Genomic DNA, 13,092 nt, shown 5'->3' on the forward strand with positions numbered 1-13,092 from the left:
TAATAAAACAAACCATCTAGCTAAAAAATAAAAAGCCAAAAGATTTGATATTTCACGAAAGAAGACATGTACAGCAAGTAAATACATGAAAAGATAATAATGTTCAACATTATTAGTAGCTGGGAAAGATAAATCAAATTAAAACCACAATGAGATATCACTAGATACATATTAGAATGGCTGAGTTAAAAAAGACAATAAAAAAAAAAAAAGACTGACAATATCAAGTGCTGATGAGATATGGAGCATAAGAACTCCATATACTGCTATCTGAAATGTAAAATGGTACAATCACTTGGGAAAATAGCTTGGCAATTTCTTAAAAAGTTAAATATACACCTGTGGTCAAAGAAGAGTGTTTCTTTATTGATAGAAATGGTCTACTTCAGAAGCTATTTAGAGATGATTTAGAACAATTTATTGGTGATTGTTCCGTTGGTTGAAAAATGCTAAGTCCTACACCTCCAGGTGATCCAAACACTGAAAAGTACCTTTCCTTGGATTGCTTGTCATCTGTCTCCTAATTTCCCACTGAGGTAGAAAAATCACCATCTCTATTTCATTTACCTCCCTTGCTCTTCTCTTCGAAATCCTAATTTCCACTCATCATCATTAATGTTAGCATCATCCAAATTAATGAATATACCTATAGTTATGAAAGAAGTTTTCTGTGACATGATTTCTTCATCATAAAGTTAAATAAAATTTAAAAATAAAATAAAAAAAAAGTAAGGCATCTACTTATGTTTAAATAAAGTTAGCCCTATGACTCACCTCATTTCCACCAACTGCCTTGGTTAAAATCACTGCAGAAGACACAGGGGGAGGCATGCAACCTACTGTCTGCAAACTGGAAAATAAAAGAAAATGCAATTATAAGGGTTTTTTTCAATTATAAACAGCAATTCTCAAACTTTCAGCTCATAAAATGTATGTTCATGTTGCCATAATTTCATTAAATAACAGGCATAACATGATCATATACTTCTCTGATTCAGACTGTAGTAAATTCTAGTACCTATTCTAAATTCATTTTTTATTAAATTGTGTACACTCCCCAGATCATAACAAGAAGTCTATTCTCTGAGTTTAGGACACAAAACACATTGCATAACAAGCAAATGAAACTATGAGTGGTAAATCTAAATACTTAATATATAAAACATTACTTGTTATCCAAACCATGGATATACTTTCTACATAGATAGAACATACATTCTAGACATAAGAGAGCAGCTGGCCAGACTAAAAGTAGAAAGTTCATATAGGGAACAGAGGACACAGTGCCTGACTTTAACAAATTTTAAATGCAGGAGTCCAGATGACTTCTACTTGCATTTGTAGGAATCACCTACAAAAGTTTTACGCAATAAATTTACATTACATGTGAAATAAAAGAAAAAGAAAAAGAAAAGCTTTAACTCATTTTGACTGAAAACATGAAAAAACACTTTTAATAGAATTTCCAGTGCAATTCAAGTCTTCTTTTAAGGTCTATTTTCCCAAGTGATGCTTACGTTGTCTGTCCTATTACCAATTCCTAATCTCTGAGCCTTCCTCAAGATCATCACTATTATCATCACTGATACTTATTAAGCATTTACCATTTATAGTAGATACTATTCTAGATACTTTACTCATTTCTTCCTCACAAGTATTTAAGATAACTTCTATTATTAATCCCATTTTACTGAAAACTGAAGTTAAAAGAGAAGTTAAGTAACTTGTCCAAATTCACAAAGCCATCTACCAAGGATTAAACTTTTATTCTGGAATCCAGGGTCAATGGCTTATCTAGACCTATTATTCTAGTCTCTCTACTTTCTATTTTTCCTACCCCCAATACTAGAGACAAGTCCTCTCAGGTATTTTCAATCTTTCCCTCTCTTCTGGTCCCTTCCCTTCTAGGTACAAAAAAGCAGAGTTCTCCCTGTCTTAAAAAAAAAGAAAATCCCTAAGCTATATATTGAATACACATTACATATGATGTGTTCTATAGTTAGGATATATTCCTATTCCTATCTCCAAAAATATTCAATACACAAATGCAAATAACTAACAGCAAAATGAGTACTGTTGCCATTACGTTTCTAGCCCTAACTACCATTCCCAAATTTGTAGCTGCCTGTAACTGCCATCTCAAACTAAACATATCTAACATTTTCTAAAACATCAATTTCACCTCTGAATTTACTTACTTCTGTCAATGTGATAGTTTTGGTGGGCTTTTGTTCAATATCCAATTTGAAACTTTAGAGTTACACGTGGCTCCACTTGCTCCTCATAAATCAATGTATTATTACAACCAACTTTCCATTCTTTTCCATGACAGTTGCCATCATCCTCCTTCAGGTGCTTTTTGCCCAAGTTTGGACTTTTATAAATGCCTACTGAATGCTCTACCTCCATTCTTTCCCTTTACATAGCAAGGTAAGAAAGATGTGCTCAAAATATTTATTAATTTTAATGACTTAAACATGATCCTGAGGTAGGAGTCTACAACTCCCTCAAGTTAATATACTGTGTACTCTCAAACTGGGGAGGGGAACAGAGAAAAAGCGGACTAGGAAGAGCTTTCCCTATGTTAGTTAGGCTAATTGTGTGCTCCTTTAAGCTTAATATCCTGAGATGAGAACTCTATCTCAGCTTCCTGAGATTGTAAGCCCTACTCTACTAATAATAAACCCAGTACAATGCTATCAGATTAATCCTTCTTAATGGCCATTTTTTAGCATGTTGTTCTCTTGTTTAATATATTTAAGAATTCCCCATCATCTAGAGATGCAAACCCAAACAGCTCAGCCCAGTAGTTCAGACCTTTTGCAACAAGGCTGTGAGGAACATTTTTATCTTTGTCTCCCACTAATGCCTTATTTTGGTATTTTAGGAATACACAGCCTTTGCTGAGCCTCTTACCCTTTAACTCATTACACTACTTCTCTAACAAATCATATGCTGCCCCACTGTGGTTGGTTACTATTTTATATTTGTATCTCCCACATATCCAACTACCCTGGATGTTTCCTGAATACAAGAAAAATGAGTTATCTTCCTATTCCTTGAGTGCCCTTTCCATGGGAAACACTCAGTAACTATTGGTTCTTATTAATATGCATCATACATGGCCGCTGTAAAATTATGTTATCATAGTTCTGTGGTATTTTATGTTTTTCGGTGAAAATCTTATGCTTATGCTCTCAAACTCAGTTTGCCCAAACCAGCAGTCTTAATTTCCCCCTTCTTGTCCTATTGTTTCTCCTCAGCTAAGAAAATGCCACCAATTACCCCGTGGCTCAGACCCAAAGTCCAGACGTCATCCTTGATTCCTTCCTGTCCTCTCTCCACATCCTATCCATCCATAGGTCCTGAGAGCTCTAATTTTACAATACATCCTCCAATGCCCACTTCTTTCTCCTGCACAGCTACCTTACCACCGGAGCCTCCAAGCTGGTCTCCTAGCCTTCTCTCATCCCCTCAACTATCTATTCTCCATGCAGTAGCCAGGACAATAATTTGAAAATACAGATCAGACCACAACATTCCCTCACTTAAATCTCTCCGGTAGCTTTCTGTTGCACACAGACTAAAATCTGAATGTTTTTATCATGGACCCTACAAGGCTCTGTGTGACCTGGCCCCTGCCTACCTTTCCAAGTCATATCATTCTCCCTTTGTACTGTCAGGCTCTGGCCATCATCATCATTTTCCTGACCCTAAAAAACCAGGCTTGTCCCTGCCTTGCAGCCTTTACACATTCTTTTCTTTTACCTAGAACATTCTATTCCTAGAACTCTGCCATCTAAATTAATCATTGGCACCCACCCAACCACTTTCAACTATCTCACAGTTTTACTTCCCATCACTTATCTCTATCTTAGTCATCTACCTGTTTATTGCCAATAACACTGAAGTCTTCTCAACCAGCAAAACTGGCACTTTGCCATTTTTCTTCACTATTGCTTCTCCAACACCTATAAGTAACTCCTGGCACATAGTGGGAAGTAAACAAGTGATCTGAATAGATGAATAAGTGATCTCGATTGAGATCCTCAACACCATTACCAGGCAGACAGTAAAAGTATGACTATCCTCATTATTTGTAGGCAGGGAAATTAAGGTTTAAATCTACTACATGACTTCTTCAAAGTTGCACAGCCAGTTAGGGACAGGGTCAGAAAGCAATCTCGGGGCTCTAAGTTCAATGTTTTAACTATTAGATTATTATACCATGCTGCTGAAATGTGGTTAGTTTTAAACCACTTCAAATAATTTTTAAAATTCATTAAATTCTTTTAATAAACATGGCATTTTTAATGGAAGAAGAGTATCTAATAAAAATCTATTGTTAATTCAACTATTGTATCAAACATAGAACAAGTAAAAAAAGTAAATGTTTATTTGCTATATAGATTTTTTCTTTCCTACACGTTAAAATAACATATATTATACTCAGCCATTATCTATATACATTTGGTAAAATATAGAATGTACAAGCTAAAACACCCAACTGGCAGTATATTTTACACCTTCTATTCTCTTCCATCTTTCTCCCAACACAGCTTTTTAATATTCCCAGCAGACTATCCATCCCAGAATGTTAAGATTAAAATTGAGGGTGTGTATATATTAAGATTGTGTTATAATTAAGAGCACACTTATGTTGATGAGCACTGAGTAATATACAAAATTGTCAAATCTTTATACTGTACTCCTGAAACTATAATCACACTGTATGTTAGCAATACCAAAATTATAATTAAAAAAAATTACTAATAAAACTCTTTGAAAAAAAGAAAAAAATCATGTTAGAAAATTCTTTGATGAATCGTCTCCTTGATGAACACTATCATTTTAAAGCATAATAATTTTTTTTAAGTATAATAATTTTTAAAGTGTTTTATTTCCTTATAAGATACCACATATAAGCTCTTGTGTACATAGTTGCCACAGAAACAATAAAATTGCCTCATTAAAAGTGGATCTTTCAAAATATTTAAACATACCCTTTTAAAAGCCATTCATTGATGGGTGTGATTGATAAAAGCTGAAGAAAAAGCCATATTGTTGCTGGGAAGAATGCAAGTGTAAAGATCTGAATGAAAAGGTGCAGTTTTATATGCACCAAAGCACTGGTCAGCTCCTGCAAAAATGAAAGACACAAAACAGTAAAGGTAAGAAAACTATTTTTCTGGAGAGAGGCGGCTACTAAAATAACATCAAATAAATTAATTTTTAATTTGGAGTTATTTCAGAGTTCTTTATCTCTAAACATAGACATAACAGATGGACTTTAAGGGGGAAAAAAAAGAGGTATTCTTATACAAAATGTCTGAAATATTCTAATTGTTTTCTGAGTATACAATATACCCCAACAATTCAGATTTGTAAAATTCTGGACCAAGACTGAGCCAAGTACCTTTACATTAGTATAGACCTGAGGATTGTTGACACTGAACAAACATGTATGTAACTACTAAAGGACCCATTACATTTTAATTAAATATGATTAATCTCCAATAAGGCCTCACTTTAGCAAGATGTTACCAATCTACACACAAATCATAATTTTTAAAAATGTTTTCCCCAACAATATTCTACAATTCAAAATGGCTTTTCCCCCCAAAATCAACTTTCTAGATTTCTTTGCAAATGCTTACTGAACAGAGGCTATGTGCCATGCTCTGAGCTTGTCACTTTATGTGTTATCTCATTTAATCCTCACGACAGCCCCATTTGATATTATCATCCTATCTTACTGAGGAGGAAATTGAGGTTGAGAGCTACCATACAGTGAAGCTCAGAATCAAATTAGTTTCTGGTATGCTAGCAAACTCATGTCTGCTTCCTCCGTTTTACCACACTATTGCCCCCAGATGGAAGAAATTCACATTAAACATGACAAACCAGGTACATGTTATATGTCTCACAGATAAAAAAGGATAATGAGTTAAATCTGGGGGGTTCAAATATATACAAACTAACAAGTATTTGCATTTGGATTTCTTTGGGTTACAGTGTTACTCCATTGAAATAAGACAAATTCAGAAAGCAGTAGAAAAAGTACAGTCTTATAAAATATGCAAGAAGTCATTAAAGCACAAAGATGCCAGAGATTCACCGGTTATAAAGATAGCACTGTAAGGTCTCCCCTACTTCAAGTAAGACATTCGAGAAATCCTCAGCCTCATAGACATTAGCCAAAGTTTATCAGTTTAATGGACAGTAGGTTAATGAAGACTCTGATCGCCACTTTCAAGGATCTGCCTCATTGGTTCCCACTACTTATCTCCCTCTATGAAGACACACAGCAGTAGCAGTGTGGTCACAAAACATCTCTAATGACACTGAAGGCAATTCTGGCAATCTGAGTCTAATTTCACACAAATGGGAGGCACTGGGCAGACCAGAAGCCACACCAGGCCCATGGATCTGATCTAAGATAAAAGGAGCCATCCTTACACTGTATCAGAATTTTTAAAATTTCACCCAGAGAAAACTTGAGAAGCAGCAGTTCCAAGAATGCTCAGCAGTTTCAAAACTAAATCCCACTCAAATATACTCAGAGGTATTTGATAAATACCAAATAAATATTAATATTTTAATTTTTAACTGTAACAAAATGATTAGCCAGAATGCAGTTACCAAGGAAACCGCATATACTTTAGATAGGAATATGAAGCAGCATAACTTTTCTGAAAAGTGACTTGGGAATATATATCAAGACGATAATACGATTCACAATCCTGGATCCCAAAGAATTGATCAGGACAGCATCATCTATTATAGTAAAATCAGGAAACAAGTTAAAAGTCCAAAAATGGGTGAATAATTAAGTAACTTAAAGTATGACAAGACTGTTACAAGCTAGCAAAAACCATGTTAAAACTGTGTTGACAATCATGTGGGAACACAAGATCTCTTCCCTACTCAACCAATAGGAGTATTAACTGGCACAGCCTAAGGACAGCAATCTGGCAATTCATCCCTTCAGTCAACAAACAATGAGAATCCAACTCTGTCCTAGGTACTTGGAATATGTCACAACTTACACTGATTTGACTTGGCAATTCTATTTCTAGGAATTAATCCTTCACATTTTCTCCCAAATGTGGGAAAATGGACAATTTTTAGGTTATCCTTTGCAGCACTTTTATAATAGCAAAACCTTAAAAATTACCTAAGTGTCCCTCAATAGAGACCTAGTAAAATAAATCGTGACACATTCATAATATGGAACGCTTTCAAAAAAAAAAAAAAAAAAAAAAAGGACGCTTTCCAGCATTCGAGAAGAAACAAGTTCTTTACATGTTCATATGAGACTATCTCCAAGATATGTTTTTTGAGTAAAACAAGACAGGGTGGCATGCAGTACAAAACATCACAGCTTGAAAGGGAGGAGGGGGTAAAGCACATATATTTTTCACAGACTATCTCTGGAAAGATACACAGAAACTATTAACATTGGTTATCTCCAGATACCTGATAGAGGGTAGAAAAGAAGACTTCTCATCATATATACTTTTGTACCCTTTGATTTATGTTCATAAAAGAAAACAAAATGTAAATTTCATATACATGAAGAAAAATTAAATTAATATATTAAGTTACATAAAAATTATAATTATACAATGTTACATGGGAAAAAAGATTATATATGTATGGACATATGTGACATATGCAAGTATGCATATACATGTATGTATACTTACATATATACAATTTAAAAAATATTTCCTTTTTAAATATTCTATATGTAAAACATGTTTAGGAAAAAAGGGACTAAAAATCATAGAGATGTTAATACTAGTTGTTTTTATTCTTTCTAATCTTTCTACAATAGGAGAATAACACTTTTGTAATAGAAAAAGTTATAAAAACCAAAATGTAGTTTAAAAATACTAGCTGATCTAATAAATGACAATTATAAGCAATTGCCATTGCATCAGAATAATGGAACAATAAATATTCCAGCAAAATGAATCACAAAGGCTCACCATGTTGGGTCATGAGGGGCCTCTTAACAACAGGGAAGTAGCAGGCATGGAGTATTCCTAAGAAAGATTTTCAAGGCTATCACAAAAACCCAGGGTTATATTTTCCAAATCTTCTTCATATAATCATAAAGATAAAATAAGGTGACAAGGGAAAAGAAAAATGCAAGTGAACACTATAACATCCAAAATAGCATAATTCTATACATACTCATGCAGAATTTAGGGCTACCTATTCAAATAAATGCCATCATGAATTACTTAAAAGTTGATTCTGCATGACATTTTATTTATTCACATGTAATACAGGTCAAATTCCATTAAAATAAACTTAAGGAGATACTCCAAATACTGATTATACCAGAGTTATCACGGACAGTATCAAGAATTGCTTAAAATCGGGGGCTCTGACTGAGATGTAGAAATATTTTCATTACATACCAATTTCCCTTCTAACTCTTATTTGACCTTTATTTGATTCACTTTCTGAGAATCAGTCTATAGCTCTGAGCTGGAAACAAGCAGCATGAACCTGAAGTTTAAAATTTGCTGTATTTACTTCTAAGGCAGTAGAGGTTCAAAAAATAATCTGTTTAGTTAAATAAGCAAAGACCTGTATACTCTGCCCTACTCAGGACCCTTTCCAGGCTCTGAGCATTTTGCTCATCTTTGTTTCCAACCCAGTGCCAAACACAGTGCCTTGTAGCCACAGGCATTTCATAGGTATTATAAGATTTCATAGGTTCGTCTGAGATTAGTCCTGCCAGGGTCTGCTAAGTGACAAATCCTCTGAAACTGTAGCTCCTAATTAGCTAAACATACAATATATTTCAAATGTGACTTATTTGACTTGGGTACAACAAATTTTCAGAAAACATTTCAACAGATGTTTTAAAATCTAGAAATCAACAGTCATAAAACTGGAGACAGCATTAAATCTTTTTAGTGTTAAGTGTTAACACAGTTCTTTATGATTTTATTAAATCAGCAAAACAAATTTTAGAATATACATCATTATATCAATGTATGGGTAATACTACATGAAATGCTCAGTATAAATCAAACTTGAATGGGACCAATGTAAATGCTCTCAAATAAACTCAAGTCAGTAACAACTTACCATCTCCTATGTGTGAAAATGCACTATGCTAATAGCGTTCAAAAAGTTGTCCCAGCTGAAATAAATGTTAAGATTATTAACTAGGAAACAAGTAACAAAATTGCTAAAACTGTTTGTTTGCCCAGGAAATTAGCAGGCCCTAAAGATGGTTTAACATTATACAATGATACAATCTAGACCATCTTAAGTTAAGTGGATCTTGAAAATTACTTAATGTAGTATAGTTTGAAAAGGGCCATTGATGGAAGAAATGACTTTGATGGCTACTTAGATACCGTGATAAAGCACAGGATTAAGGCATTTCATCGTTAGATCCAAATTAGCTGGATGACTCTGAAGGTTTCCTAGGTGCTTACAGAAGAATTTGGTCCTTAGAGAAATGCTGATAGCTGTGACATTCTTCCTTCTTAAACTCCTGCATCCCACAAAGTTGGCTGCATTACAGAATCACATTAAGCAAGAAGCTGGGAGTTAGAGAATCAAGTCTCTTGCCAGATTTCTCATGGCATAAGTAACAGCTGTAGCCGTTAAGCAGCCACCAGGGGACATAGAGCAATGTCCCAAGAAGAGGACTTGGGTAAGGCAGCTGCTCCACAAAGGGCATTAGCCACCAGCAGGAAGACCTCCAAGGAAGAACAGTCCAGCACCATGGGAGTATCAAATATTTTTCTGTACCACTAGGCCCCATATTTGAGAACCAATTGAACAAAGATGTTGACAGAAAAAGCCTGTGCCCTCTAAGATCATAGTCCTCTCATGTCAATATAATTTGCAGAAAGGAGATCTAACATATTTTGGAAATTCCATCCCATGCCAGTTATTTTCAGAAGAACAGGTAGTGAGGATATTCAGAATTTTTGAGACAAGTTTATCAGATACTACACAGGGATCCCATTTATATAAAAAATGTTCCAGTAGAAAGATTTATACCAACCAGATGACTAGAGAATACATAAGTTTAGAAAAACCATATTTTTTCCATGTTGCTATTAGGACGGTCAAAAAAGGAGGTAACTAAATTTGGTCCTCATTCAAATCATACTTAAAGTAAGTAAAGCAAAGACATGATGTTGAAACAAAATTTTAACTTTTAAAGCTATTTAAAAAAAAAGCTTGCATGGAAGATTTCCCTCTCAACTTAAGAATAAGCATTTTAGAATAAGAACTTTAAAAACCCTAAGTAATTTCTTCAAAAACAAATAGGCACATTTCCCCTTTTTTCCCTTCTATTATATGTCAAAAGAGAATAATAAATTCTACTCATTCCTCTCTTGGATGTTAAAAAATGTCTGATTTCTTTACTTCTAGGAGAATCCCATGTTCAGTGACACCCGTATCCACATGTCTTCATAATGAATTGGGACATAGTATGAAAAATCCCAATTTTCTCTTGAAACATTTGTTAATATTTCATAGATATGCCAGCAAAGAATATACTTTAAAAAAATACAAATGAGTTAAAAATTACAACATGTATCACTTGAGCAGCATCAGTCCTGACAACAAAATTTCATCCACAAAAATTAGGAAATCCAACTAAACATCAACCTAAATATGCCATAGCAGTCACCGCCATAGTCACTGCCAAAATCTGAGGAAGACCTAAAGTAGATGCTTCATTCAGTTCAGTTCCTCTATTAAAAACATACCTATTCTAACCACACCCTCAGGGGCTGTGTTGTTCAATTACAAAATTTCTGTAATATGTAGGTTCAAAATATAGTCCTTCACTCAAGTTCAAGTTGTCTTCTGTTAGAGTGAAGCCTTTAGACCAGTTACATACATCTTTTGAAATGATTCTGAAATTTCAAAATAATAAGCACCAATTAAATTTTCCTCCCTGCTTGTCACATGCCCCATAGGTGACAGTACCTCTGTTTTTAATGATAGTCCACTATTAAAGAATATCGTCGCAACAGCAATGTAGGAGACAGTTATTTCTGGCTTCAGTGGTCCTAAAGAGAAAGAAAGAAGTTACCATTAGATAAGAATTTCCAGTGGATAACTTGGTATGAAAGAAGAATTCGTTGTGGGAGGGCAAATAGTACTTCAAATCTTAGGGTTGCCCTAATATACTACTGTTCTGACAGAGTTAAACATTTGCTGTGATGCAGTCTAACTCCAAAGGGGATTTTCTAGAAGGCAAGGACCATGGCTGTCCAGTTCAGCACAGTATCCTCAGACCAGAAGAATAAAAAATAAATTGCTCTCACACAGGAGAACAGGGGGGCAACATCCTTTGGTATTAGGCCCTAAACCCATCTACCACAGTATCAGTGCTTATACAAGAATCAAAATTCCCAAACCAAAGAAGAGAATCAACGGAAGAAGTTCCCTTCTCTTTGGCAAATATTATTTTATTCCTTCTAGGATACCAGAAATAAAAACTTGTATTCGTGAGTACATTCAATTCTGCCTAAGAGCATTTATTTCTACAAATATTTATTAAGCACTTACTATGTGAATGAGATAATGCACATGGAGTAACAGCATGCTAACAATAGGTTAGGTTTGCCATTATTACTACATTGTGCCAGGCCCTGGCTATCTGTAGGAACCAGACAGGCCTGATCTTTGCCCTCTGGAAAATCCTTTCTAGAGTTAGGCTGGCATCACCTCCAATGCATTAATGCTCTAAGGACAATAGCAGCAACCCGAATATTTACTTCTTTTTGTAGCCAGTATACAATTGTCCTGAACACCTAATGTGTTAACCAAAGAGCAACATTCTTTTAAAAGATTTAGTTCTAAGAAAATACCATTTTGTACTTATATACCAGTGGTTCTCCAGCAGCCAGCAATTTTGCCTCCCACAGACATTTGGCAATGTTTGGAAACTCTTTTTGGTTGTTATAATTCAGAAAGTAGGGCACGTTACTGGCATCTAATAGATAGAGATCAGGAATTCTGTTCAACAACCTCGAGGGCACAACAGCCCACGCAACAACAAAGAATTATCATGTCCAAAACATCAACAGAACGGAGGTTGAGAACATTGGCATATGTCAACATGTTAAAATCTGATCACCCCAGAACCGACACTCTATTCAGCCCTCTCATGCTGAGTTGAATAGTGTCCTCCAAAAATTCATGTGCATCCACAACCTATGAATGTGACCTTATTTGGAAACTGGTTCTTTGCAGATAAAATCAAGTCAAGATGAGGTCTTCATGGATTATGGTGGGCCCTAATCCAACGACTAGTATTCTTGCAAGTAGAGGTAAATTTGGACAGAGTTACACACAGAGGCAAGACGGCCATGTGAAGACAACAGATGTAAAGCCTGGAGCTATATGACCATAAGCCAAGAAACACCAAGGATAGGCAGTAACCACCACAAGCCAGACGCCAGGAAAGATTCTTCCCTAAACCTTCAGTGGGAGCATGGCCCTTGACTTCAGAATTCCAGCCTCTGGAATAATTTCTAAAAAATACATTTCTGTTGTTCTAAGCCACCCAGTTTGTGTGAATCTGGTGTGGTAGCACTAGGAAACTAATACCCTCACTTATGCAACAAGACCACAATCATAGCTCCTCCATTCCCTGCAGCCTTCCACCATAATGACAGATATTGCTCGATAATGTAACACCAAGCTCAGGAAAAATCACTGTTTAGTCAACAAATATTTACTAAGCAAATACTATATTTTGGGAGTTTGTACCACATCAATGAACAAAAAGAAACAAAGATCTCCTCAAACATAGCAGTAAATTCTCGTATGTACTTGGCATTTAAACAAATTATTTTGCTGAGATCTGAGAAACAGGAGAAAAAGGAAGAAGGCAAGTGCAAAAGGCATTGAATTTCAAGGCAGTGTAAGTGTTCCAAAACTTAAAAAGGGGTGTATTTTTTATACTTGTGAGTGAATCTGTCTCTGTAGCTCACACTTAAGAAATAACGTTTCCTGTACAACTAAGGAAGCTGAATCAGGCAGATTTTAAAGTCAAGGAATCTGGCTTGTTTTGGAAGTAAATGCCTT

The 13,092-nt window shown here is 35.1% G+C and overlaps 1 protein-coding gene across 21 annotated transcripts in view; it reads right to left on the reverse strand.

Moving 5' to 3' along the window:
• SLC10A7 (solute carrier family 10 member 7) overlaps positions 1–13,092 on the reverse strand; it is a 242,850-nt gene that overhangs the window by 224,201 nt on the left and 5,557 nt on the right. For 20 of the 21 annotated variants that reach the window (XR_007402311.1, XR_004804912.2, XR_007402310.1 and 17 more), the window contains exons 2-4: positions 10,984–11,066; positions 5,004–5,140; positions 775–850 (exon numbers count right to left, since the gene is read on the reverse strand). Coding sequence is in view for 13 of the 21 variants with exons in the window: in XM_035698731.2 (XP_035554624.1) it covers positions 775–850; positions 5,004–5,140; positions 10,984–11,066 (296 nt within the window). In the remaining 8 variants the exon portion in view is untranslated. Of the gene's footprint in view, positions 1–774; positions 851–5,003; positions 5,141–10,983; positions 11,067–13,092 lie in introns of those variants that run through there. The other variant, XM_025439539.3, reaches the window with a different exon arrangement.

The sequence above is a fragment of the Canis lupus genome, chromosome 15, assembly GCF_003254725.2.
Source record: "Canis lupus dingo isolate Sandy chromosome 15, ASM325472v2, whole genome shotgun sequence".
NCBI lineage: Eukaryota > Metazoa > Chordata > Mammalia > Carnivora > Canidae > Canis > Canis lupus.